The 12,686-nt window shown below is 32.7% G+C and overlaps 1 protein-coding gene across 1 annotated transcript in view; it reads right to left on the bottom strand.

Moving 5' to 3' along the window:
• Positions 1-12,686, bottom strand: part of LOC143057235 (uncharacterized) — a 63,942-nt gene that overhangs the window by 7,712 nt on the left and 43,544 nt on the right. Inside the window, exons 22-31 of the mRNA XM_076230505.1 lie at positions 12,098-12,250; positions 10,021-10,201; positions 8,848-8,929; positions 7,815-7,904; positions 6,691-6,823; positions 6,028-6,129; positions 5,190-5,309; positions 3,299-3,480; positions 2,526-2,665; positions 669-821 (exon numbers count right to left, since the gene is read on the bottom strand). Coding sequence (XP_076086620.1) covers positions 669-821; positions 2,526-2,665; positions 3,299-3,480; positions 5,190-5,309; positions 6,028-6,129; positions 6,691-6,823; positions 7,815-7,904; positions 8,848-8,929; positions 10,021-10,201; positions 12,098-12,250 — 1,336 coding nt within the window. The remainder of the gene's footprint in view (positions 1-668; positions 822-2,525; positions 2,666-3,298; positions 3,481-5,189; positions 5,310-6,027; positions 6,130-6,690; positions 6,824-7,814; positions 7,905-8,847; positions 8,930-10,020; positions 10,202-12,097; positions 12,251-12,686) is intronic.

Below are 12,686 nucleotides of genomic sequence, written 5' to 3'. Positions count from 1 at the left end.
TCAGTGGACTGTGAAATTGGGGTAAAAACTCTAATTTGGCATTAAAATTAGAAAGATCATATCATAGGGGACATGTGTATTAAGTTTGAAGTCGATTGGACTTAAACTTCATCAAAAACTACCTTGACCAAAAACTTTAACCTGAAGCGGGACAGACGGACGGACGAACGAACAGACGGTTGGACGCACAGACCAGAAAACATAATGCCCCTCTACTGACGTAGGTGGGGCATAAAAATCTTAACAATAATTGTAGCGAGAAAGTGGTATGGATTTTGCTCATTGTTGAAGGCTGTACAGTGACCTATAGTTATTAATTTCTGTGTCTAGTGGAGAGTTGTCTCATTGGCAATCATAACACATCATTTTTTATATAAAACCTAAAATAAAATATTGTTTGTTTCCCCAATCCCGACCGACCCTGCAAAAACAGTGCTACTCATAAAATTTTATTGTCAAATTTAAGTCAAATATTATTTTATTCATTTCCGATTTTCAGGCTTGCAGGATCGTCCAATGTTGTTCAAGCTTTTTGGAAAAAATAAAATTATTTCCCTACCTTCCGACCCACACCTGGCTTGGCAGGGTCGGGATTGGGGAAACTAACAATATATTAATTTAGGCCTAACTACTAGAAGAATGGACAGGACAAAAGCATTATAAATTACCTGAATGCATTCCTACTCTCAGCTGTAACATTGTTTCTGGCATGTGTCTGATTTTAAATCCAACCATAGAAGCCATCAGATCCAGTGAGCATGTGGCTATTTCTCCAGCATGTAATTCACCATTACGTATAGGCAGACCACTTACAATCATGTCTAAACACAAAATTGTATCATAAATAACTTGAAATGATTGTTAAATTTTCTGTCATTTAATACTAGGATATGCATAATACAAATTGGGTTATTTGTTACTTATGAAACACAATTATTTCAATTCAGTGCAACCATCTTATTTCAAATTTCAGAAACAATTAATTAAATAAACAGCTGTGCTATTAAAAGCATATGATACACTCTTACTGTGCATATTGACTATTTGTTGCAAGAATAAAATTGGAAAATGGGATATCAAGACAGCATTTAATCAGGTGAACATAAAGTGGCTCTGTTAAAATCATGCACATTAAACATTCAGTGTATGTTCACTTGTGTTTATGTGTCTTTTGATTGAATTCAGCCATTTCAATTGATATTTTATAGTTTTTATGCCCCACCTACGATAGTAGAGGGGCATTATGTTTTCTGGTCTGTGCGTCCGTTCGTCCGTTCGTTCGTCCGTCTGTCCCGCTTCAGGTTAAAGTTTTTGGTCGAGGTAGTTTTTGATGAAGTTGAAGTCCAATCAACTTGAAACTTAGTATACATGTGCCCTATGATATGATCTTTCTAATTTAAATGCCAAATTAGAGTTTTGACCCCAATTTTACGGTTCACTGAACATAGAAAATGATAGTGCAAATTTCAGGTTAAAGTTTTTGGTCAAGGTAGTTTTTGATGAAGTTGAAGTCCAATCAACTTGAAACTTAGTATACATGTGCCCTATGATATGATCTTTCTAATTTAAATGCCAAATTAGAGTTTTGACCCCAATTTTACGGTTCACTGAACATAGAAAATGATAGTGCAAATTTCAGGTTAAAGTTTTTGGCTTCAGGTTAAAGTTTTTGGTCAAGGTAGTTTTTGATGAAGTTGAAGTCCAATCAACTTGAAACTTAGTATACATGTGCCCTATGATATGATCTTTCTAATTTAAATGCCAAATTAGAGTTTTGACCCCAATTTTACGGTTCACTGAACATAGAAAATGATAGTGCAAATTTCAGGTTAAAGTTTTTGGCTTCAGGTTAAAGTTTTTGGCTTCAGGTTAAAGTTTATGGTCAAGGTAGTTTTTGATGAAGTTGAAGTCCAATCAACTTGAAACTTAGTATACATGTGCCCTATGATATGATCTTTCTAATTTAAATGCCAAATTAGAGTTTTGACCCCAATTTTACGGTTCACTGAACATAGAAAATGATAGTGCAAATTTCAGGTTAAAGTTTTTGGTCAAGGTAGTTTTTGATGAAGTTGAAGTCCAATCAACTTGAAACTTAGTATACATGTGCCCTATGATATGATCTTTCTAATTTTAATGCCAAATTAGATTTTTACCCTATTTCACGGTCCATGGAACATGGAAAATGATTGAGTGGGGCATCCGTGTACTTTGGACACATTCTTGTTCTTTTTTATGTTCTGATGTAACACTATTGTTTCAGATAAGGGTGAAGGTTGGTACCTATCAAAATGTTTAAAACCGCTGCATTTGTTTGCACCTGTTTGAATGGTTTTACAGGAGACGGACAAAGGAAGGAACAGTTGACAAACTGAAAAACGAAGTATTGGATTCTAGATATATGTTAGAAAAGTTTCAATAACAATCCCCTACTTTTTAAAAATAATTTGGGAGACTCCCCTGAAGCAAATTGCAACTTGACACCTATGTCAGGCTAGTCTTAAGCTGATTTATATTCTACATACAAGCATCTCCAATGGTTTCCACTTTATATACATCATAGTTATCAAGAATAGCATCAAATGTAGTATACAGATCGTTCAGTAAATCTACAACTTGGAATGGAGTACTGCCCTTGGCAATGTTGGTAAATCCTACAATGTCACTACAATGTAAAAAGTATAAAATGTATTATCCCTTTGACAAAATAAATAAAGCCTTTTAAAACAGCTATTGAAAAAGTAAACATAATTTTTTTTTGACTGATTTCAGTTTTTTTTATTTTGTTGATTGCACAAGAACTAGTTGAAAATAACATTGTGTTTTCCGCTGTTGTCTGTTCTATGGTAGGGTTGTTGTTTCTTTGATACATTCCCCATTTACATTCTCAATTTTATTAGATTTACATAGGATTTAAGGAATTTCTAAACTGGTGTTCAATCTATAAAAAGGGCAGGTGTTGCATTCTTTCCTCGTCCTAGTTTACACAATAAATTCCAGTGTTAGTCTTTTACTTTTAGCAAACCAAGATGGTGCCATAAACTAATCTGTTTACCATCAATTGATTGTAAATAATCTAATCAAAAACCTTTTCCATTATTAACTCAGCCCTCATTTCCTTTAAATGTGACACAAAATTGAGAGGCAAATAATGTCCTGGATCAAATAACCAAAAGCGGTCACTGACAAACTTTTGGTGGTTGAAATGTTCAAATAGCAGAAGATCAGATCATTACAGGGAGCGACTGAAGAGTACCTTAATATCCACATAAAATCACAAATACTAATTATTTTTTACCTGAAGAAGATTGTTACACATTCAAAGCTTTCAGGTTCGACTGGGTTTCCATGTTTAAGATCTTCTACGACTTTCTTTGGTAACATCTGACTAATGAGTTGTTCTGTTTTACGTTTCTCCTCTACTAATTCTTTTGTTCTTTCTGCTACAATTTGTTCTAAATTACTGGAATATTTTTCAAGCTAAAATTATAAATTACATAAATGTTAATGATGCCATCTAGCTGTGAAATTAATATCTAAAATTGAGAATGGAAATGGGGAATGTGTCAAAGAAACAAAAACCCAACCAAAGAGCAGATAACAGCCATGTCTATTTTCAATACTTTATAAAGATATAATTATCTACTAGAAAACGTTAACATCACATATTGATGTGTTTCCTGATTATTGGTGTTCAATGCAATTTTCAGCAAAAAATAATATCCTTACTCTCTTTAAGACTTTTGGTAGAAAAGGTGTCTTCCTGAGTTCCTGCAAAAAATAACCTTCCACTCCTGGATCCTCAAAAATAGGAAGTCCAGATAACTGTAAATCCTTAATTCCTGCAAAAACAAAGGTCCAATCACAAAGTCCCCCAAAAAGGTCCTTTGGCCCCACTAGTATGGTAGTAATTGGCCCTTCATAGGATTGCCATTTATATATTTTTTTCTATTTCCTAGTGTGCCAAATAATAAGTTAAGGTAGTCAAATTTGCAGGCTTTTAACCCTTTCAACGCTACACAAAAAAATAGAAAAATGGCTGCTGCTGCTGCATTTTTTTTAGTACATTCATTAGAACAGTATTTTCCTTTTCAGACTGCTGTATCTTTTTTATTATATGAGATACAGAGAAAGTTATTGCATGAGAAATGCTCAAGAGAGCATGAACTGTAATGTTAGGCAATTATTTTACTGAAATTTTTATCAGGTTACCTACGTTTTCAGGTAATTAACAGGTAAAAGGTGTAATTTATTACATTTGTGTTGAATTTTGAATAAAAACTACTTTTAGTCTTCATTTATTTTGTTGTTTTATCTGCCATATTGTAAAGAAGACACCAGTTGCCCGATTCCGTAGCGTATTGTACCATACATAACGTTTTATGTAATCGTGGCACAAATAAATAGCTCCGTCCTAAAAAATTTCAGTCAACCTCCGTTTTCCCCCCTTTTTCTACGTCTCGTAATGATCGATCAAATCATATTTCCCACCCGAATTTTATGTAATAAACACATTGAGATAACAAGAAACCTTTTAACTAATCCTCGTTGTAAGTTTCGCCAAGGAAATGCTGAAATTTTTCCATATTTACAGCTTCGTTTCCGATTTTCGCCATTTGCATTTGTCAAAATATTTGTTTTTATTTTCCTTCTATTTTCCTTCTACTGCATGATTTTACTATAAAAATTGTCGGGATTTCAAGCGCAAATGAGACCTTGTATATCCTAGATTCAAACGAGGAAAAATTAGAGAGAACCCGAATGAAAACCGAATGGTTTAAGAGTCCTTATGAAAAATCCTTTTTCATCGCGGCATATGCCGCGAATAGCAGTGGCGAACGGCGTACGTCATCGCGGCATATGCCGTGTATAGCGTTGAAAGGGTTAAGATCTACTGGCTATTTGAGCTAATAATTAGTTTTATCGCTATTTTACAAAATTTTGCTTTGATCTGGCTCACTGATAATTTCCTTTATCAGTGGAGTCGAGTGATATGAAAATTATCGCTAGAAACTAAGGGTGCACGTATTGACAACGTCTTCATAGGTAAAATAACAATAAACAGATTATCATTGGTCATCTCAACTTACCTCACTTTCCCTTTACTGGCTCAAGCGAGAAAATCAATCTTGTTGAGTTGATGAAAGATAATCTATAAATATATGGTGATGAAACACAGTATAACTTACCATATTGACAAGATTGTCAATCAGTTCTCCTTTAATTGGATAAATTTCATTCAACTTTTCATTTACGTTCTTAAATGATGGACGGAGTTCTGGCTGATTACCCCAACATTGAGCCATCAACTACAAGAAAAATAATAAATTGTAAATACATATAAATATATACAAGTTTCAAGAAAAATCATGTATGCATGAGCATTACTAGCAATGCTTGTCATGTGTAATCATATACAGCTTGATAAAAAAAAGGCTTTCTGTTTTACAATTTAATTTAGACTCAAAATATACCGGAAGGTTTCATTTAAACATACATGGACCTTTGGTTTATATCATATTTGTTTTTCATTTGTTTCTTTGTTACATCAGGGAGTAGTTTTGGGGTAAAGATTGTATGGAATGCAATCAAAACCCTATGTTACTGACTTGATATCTAAATGTGTATCACTACATTTTAGATACACAAAATATAGTGCATCATATCATTTTATGCATCCTTATAATCCATGAACATTTTCAGAAATTTATCAATGTTATATATGCTCAGATATTAAAAAAAACTCACAAAACTATGTTACACCTGTCAAGAAAATAATACAACTTTTGCAAGGTGCAGGAATCTAATATCTGTTCTAAAATTAGAAATGATGTCATTGAGTCATCTTGAGTCATCTTAAAAATCATTAAAAAATTGAAGTTATCTCCCATTGTCCAGTAGTTGAATCAACTAAAACCAATTCTTTATTGACAATACAATATTCAATTTTACTTTCCACTGATAATTTAACACAATCTTTACCCTTCTGTGCCAAATTATTTCAATTTTCTAAAAATCGATGTTTACCTTTTGTAATCCAGACTTTGCAGCATATTCTTCAGGCAGATGTTCATTTTTCACACTAGGTCTGAAAAGTTTAGTTGTATCCCCACCACTCTTATACCACATCTAAAATAAATGAAGAAATGCTAAATATAATTCTTATAATGCAATAGGGTTTCTATAATCCAGTAAAATGGAACATATGTTAGACAATTCTTTAATCTGTAATCAACCAATTATAAAGCATCTATGCAAATTAGAAACTACCTTATGCTAAAATTAATATCATTTTGAAATAGAAAAGTACTTAATTTACAATAAACAAGAATGTGTCCCCAGTACACGAATGCCCCACTCGCACTATCATTTTCTATGTTCAGTGGACCGTGAAATTGGGGTAAACCCTCTAATTTGGCATTAAAATTAAAAAGATCATATCATAGGGAACATGTATACTAAGTTTGAAGTCGATTGGACTTCAACTTCATCAAAAACTACCTTGACCAAAAACTTTAACCTGAAGCGGGACAGACCAGAAAATATAATGCCCCTCTACTATCCTAGGTGGGGCATAAAAATGCAATAAATTATCTAAAGAATGGTTTTTGGTTGTAGGGATAATTTGAAAGTCCCTTCCTACCCTCCCACATACATTGTAATGGAATAGCTCTTATGTTACAAATTTACCTTTTTAGCCTCTCCTGCTGTAGGACTATCTTTATCTACGACAAGCTGTAAAATCTGTTCTGGTTCTAAATAACCAGTTTCTGAACTGTATGGTTCTTCTCGTGTACATAATTCTGTCAAAATTATTCCAAATCTGAAATATATTATTGGGTTACAGCTGTTATCCTTATGCAAGCAAGTTAAAGGATTGATTTTTCGTTGGATACCAATTTTTGTGGCATTCGTGGGTACTGGTGAACCACAAAATTTTAAAAGTTCAACGAATAACAAATTATCTAAAGGTTTGTATGCAGACATTGTCAAAACCACCAAATTAAATATCAATGACCATCAGATTTTTTCCTATTCCCATGAAAATAAATGAATCCACAGTATTTGGTCTGAGTACACAATTATTTTGTAGTGAATTTCTTTTAGACCATAAATGGAAATAAAAAAAATCCCACCTGCGCTTTCTAAATAATATTTTTACAGTTATATGTACTACTTTTGGGACAAATTATTTCAAAAATATAGAAAACTTCATTTGCTCTAACTCAAAATATTGACAATTTTATGTTCAGGGGGTCTTGAAATCTTTTGACAGCTTCCAAAATACTTATTTTTAACCTTTTTCAGCTGGACCAAATCACTACTTTACTTTAAAATTCATGAATCAAATGTTTTCAGTGTAATTTTATCCCCCTACTTGCTATTTGAGGCATAAAACATGAAGAAATAAATTTGGAAGGGGTATAAAAAAGATTGGCAAGTAACACACTGTCCACACTAGGGACTATATCGTGGACAACGAAAATCAAGGGACGATAATTGTGTACTCGGACCTAATTTCTCAAGTATTGTTATTAAGATTGACATCTTCTTACAACAGAGGCAGTAGGCAGTGTTAAACCTGTATATAGGTAAATTTGATTATTTGATAATGTCCAATCAAATTTAAATATAATGTATAGTTGAAAATCTGGATTTTTTTTTTCATGTAATATTTCACAAAATTGTGTTTTAGAGTTTTTTACATGACCATGATCCTGCCATTGTGACAAGGGGTCAAAATCGTGCATTTCACATAAATTGGGAAAGATGGTAGATATGCATTTCCCCAGTGTTTTCTGTCACATACTTACGAGTACACATCCCCATGCTTAGTCCCCTGTTTAACACCATCAATATTTTTGCAGCCTGGCAACAATTCTGGGGCTGTCCAAAACAATGAGCTGAAAAAGAGATCAGGGAAATTGTCAAATTATCAAAACTATAATTTTTCAATTATCAGAAATGATGTGTTAGAACCAACAAAATTTAAAGATCTGACAAAATTTCACATGTGGCTGCATTTCTGGTGTTAGATTTAAGTGATACACTATAAACTCTGAACTAATTGTGTGCATTTCTTCTTTTTTATATTTGGACAAAAATGTTGGAATAATTATTGCGATTTCAGAAAAATCTGCATTATAAGAGATATATGAATAAGATATCAGAATGAAAGTTCTAATTATTGCAATATATACTCAATTGCAATATTCACAAAAATTTCTGAATTTACAGTAGTTTATTTTGAGGGTTATTCCATTGAGGGCATACAATACAGTTACAGGGGAGGTAATGATGTTGTTAAAGTAAAATGTTAATTCTCACTACGTCAAACTGTAACATATCAGAAAAAGATGCATTTGTCGATTTATTTTTTATCTTTCAGACTGATTTTACTCAGGGCTTTTCTAGAAAAAAATGTATGGGGGGGTTGGAAGGCACATTGTATTAATAATACATGGTTGATGGGTATCAGAGCAATTTTTCACACTATAATGCACTATAACTCTCAATTACAATTGTCTGGGTGGTGGGTGCTGACAAAAACTGCCTTCCCACCCCCCCCCCCCTCACCCCCATACATTTTTTTCTGGAATAGCCCTCAAGTTTATTTTGACTACATTTCTTTTTAAACATGAAATATGGCTTTATTGTGTGTAATGTTTATTTGTGCAAATTTTTATAAAGATTTCACCGGTGTAATATTTTTTTCAATTAGATAAATATTCAGAAGTAAATGCTGTTTTTAGACTAAAATCAGGAAAATGTGACATAAATGAATAATTTCCAAAGAATTTTTACACAAAATCCTTTACAAAACTCTATAAACAAATGAAAACAAACGTTAATTTCTTTTCAGTAAATTCGTCATCATCAGGTAACTTCTTCCTAGGTCCATTGTATCTGAGACTAGGTAAACCAAATCCTATAAAAATCCAGAAAATATATATAGAGTATTGTAAAACTATATTGTTTGTTATCAATTAGGCTGTTATTTTTTTTCAATTGAATTGTTTTATACTTTTCATGTTGTGACCATTTATAAATTATAGTCTATACGCTATGGATTTTTCTCATTGTTGGTGGATAAACAGTTGCCTATAATTGCTTACCCCTTCATTTGATTTTTAGTGGCTAGTTGTCCCATTGGCAATTATACCACATCTCTGTATTTTTATACAAATATTCAATTAATACTGTAAATTAAGAAATTATTATGAATAATGCGACAGAGTTATAATCACAATAATTTAAACTGACATTTTGAATTTTTTAATATGAATTAAGGTGGCTCGGGACTATTCGACTGCGCATAATTTCACGCATGAATTACAAAAGTATTTGTCGTTAATTTGATATAATTTTTTTAAATATTTTGATTGATTAGAAATGTTAAATCATTGTAGTTATGTGAATAATAGAATATTTTCGTTATAATCCATATTTATTAAAGGGTCAAAATGACATTTCACCCATTTTCACCATTTTCCCGCCAAAATTTGGGTTTTAAGGCAAAATATGTTTTTTTCCTTATCGGTGACCTATCTTTTTTATTTGCTCATTCTTTGCAGCTATATTTTAGCTTTTTATATTACAGTTTTGGACCATGTGTCATAGAACGTTTTTTTAATAATCTGATAAAAATATGTCAACACCTCTATTTTCCCTATCATTTCATAGAAAAATGGTCCCTTTTACATACCTGTTTAAAAGTAAAAGTTTGAGCTTAAATGGTCCGTGACCCCCTATTTTTTTTCTACCAATTTGATTCAATTTCTGTAAAGAATAAAATAACAAAAAATAAGGCACTTCTGATAGAAACTTTTAATAGGCCCCGAGCCACCTTAAAGAGGATTGTTCTAAACCCTTTTCATGTGTGGCCGTAATATTATGTATGTTATCTCAATCTTATACTATTTATTGTCATGTTTCTCCATTTTGGTGAATTTTCATGTTGGAAAAGATCACAACTTCAAACCTATAATTCAAGTGTGAATATCTTCACTCTTTACATACCTGATATTTTACATGTCCATCTATTATCTACCAGACAATTTGATGACTTGAGTCTTCCATGGGATTGTATCTCTGATAAATGGAGGAAGTGCATTCCACGACAGATGTCTTTTAGTAAGGAGAACTTAAAGTCCCATCCAAGTTTAACATTGTCATTGGATAAAAGATCTTCCAAGCTTCCCTGCAAACAAAATTTGTCAGCATTAATCAAAACTTGTAAACATTACAAATATCGTAAATAACAGCAAATTAAAAATATATTAGTCGATTTTAAGTAAGCATTTGATACCATTAAACTTAAATACTTCTTTTTATCCTGCAATTGTGTGACTTATACAGATACAGCCCTACAAACATTGCTATGCTGTATCTGTATAGTATATAGATATTGCTTTAAAGCCCCACCAACTGCCCGACTGCGTTTGTATATTGCTGTTGACGAGTGTCGTATGAACCCTGTGACCTCAAAATGTGTATTGCAGTCACATTCCAATGACGTGTATTGCTTGACCTTATGCAAACTATAGATTAATTTAGGTTCTGTTTGTTTTCAGGCATTTCTTTAGAGCAAAGAGAATTTATTCCCATTTTCTGGTAACAGATAAACATGAACAGCAGGATTAACTCCATTTTCGACTTTAAAACTTGAAAGAGTACATGTGTAACACAAAATCAACCTGAAATAATGTCAATTTCAGCATGTTATGTGAAATTCAAGTTCAATTTAAAATTCAGAAGTGAAGGACAACTCATACACTTTTGTTTCAAATCAGACAATTTTTTGTTATTTATTTTTACTGCTGAAATATTAGTTATGTTAGAAGAGATAACAAGTGAAACTGCGAGCTACTGCTCACTGATGATACCCCCGCCGCAAGTGGATAATATTAATAGTGTAAAAATATGCAAGTGTTCGGTAAACAGGAAGTTGTCGAGTGATGAATCTGAAAACGCATCACACGGTATAGCTGACTTATAAAAATCCTGAAACCAAATTTCAGAAATCCTTGTATTGTAGTTCCTGAGAAAAATGTGACGAAAATTTTTAACTTGGTTATCATGTGTAAAATCATACAAGTGTTCAGTAAACAGGAAGTAGCCGAGTGATGAATCTGAAAACGCATCACACGGTATAGCTGACTTATATAAATCCTGAAACCAAATATCAGAAATCCTTGTATTGTAGTTCCTGAGAAAAATGTGACGAAAATTTTCAACTTGGCTATCATGTGTAAAATCATACAAGTGTTCGGTAAACAGGAAGTTGTCGAGTGATGAATCTGAAAATGCATCACACGGTATAGCTGACTTATATAAATCCTGAAACCAAATTTCAGAAATCCTTGTATTGTAGTTCCTGAGAAAAATGTGACGACAATTTTCAACTTGGCTATCATGTGTAAAATCAGACAAGTGTTCGGTAAACAGGAAGTTGTCAAGTGATGAATCTGAAAACGCATCACACGGTGTGGCTGACATATATAAATGTAGATACCAAATTACAGAAAGGGTGGTTGTGTAGTTCCTGAGAAAAATGTGACGAAAGTTTCATGGGACGGACTGACTGACTGACTGACTGACGGACGGACTGACAGACAGACAGAGGTAAAACAGTATACCCCCCCTTTTTTAAAGCGGGGGTATAATAATTATAAACTTTGAGCGATGTATTATTGTTGATCGTTGGAGATTCTTTTCTGCGAAACCTTCAAATCTTCAACTGAATGTGTGATTTTAATATTATTATGTGGTCCTGAAGATACCATTAATGAAATTGAAATAAATGCAATTTTTTGGTCTTTTAAAGCACAAGCAATATACAGAATTAATTGCAGGATAAAGACAATAAATGATTTGTGTCTTAAAATATCAGCTGTATTTGTACTCGACTTGAAACAGGAGTAACAGCTTGCTAAAGCTTCCATTACACCTGTTTTTAAGCCTTGTACAATGTAGCCGATATTTAAAGACACTAAACAGTTATTGTCTATGTACCAAACACATACTGAACTCTAGGCTTTAGTGTAACTTATGTCAGTAGACATTCTAATAATTGCCTTCACTATTGTACTCTTACCTTTGGCGTAACTTCTGTCAGTAAACACACATTAGGATATTCCAAACAGGCACCAACAAACTGAACCAAGTTATTGTGACGCAATTCTCTGATGGAGACAACTTCCATTCTCAGATTTTCATCTTCCACTGACAAAGAATCACAGTTAAATTTCTGAAAAGATAAATATGAATTACTGATGATCAAATATAGTCAATAATTATATATTTATGAAGTTAATCAGTTGCTCCGCAGGGCGAAGCTTTATACGGACGCAGAAGTCGAACCCTGAGCAGTTGGAGCAAGTATGGACACAACATTCAAGCTTGATACAGCTCTGAATTTGGATTGTGATCAAATTCTTGACATAATATGAGTTTCTGACACAAAACAAATGTCAAGATCTTACAAATTTATTATGCAATATTCTGCAATTAAAAAATTTTTCTTCAAACTTCAAAAATTTGGAATTTGGGAAATTTGGAAAAAAAAAAATGAAAAACTACTACCACCCCTTTTTTTTTGCAATAAGTCCCAAGCCTAACATTTCTTTATACATTATTTACTAGTAGTGTAAGGGAGGTAAATCTGAACATACCAAACTTTGTGT

Source organism: Mytilus galloprovincialis, chromosome 13 (assembly GCF_965363235.1).
Source record: "Mytilus galloprovincialis chromosome 13, xbMytGall1.hap1.1, whole genome shotgun sequence".
NCBI lineage: Eukaryota > Metazoa > Mollusca > Bivalvia > Mytilida > Mytilidae > Mytilus > Mytilus galloprovincialis.
This window is presented reverse-complemented; position numbering and strand designations above follow the sequence as displayed.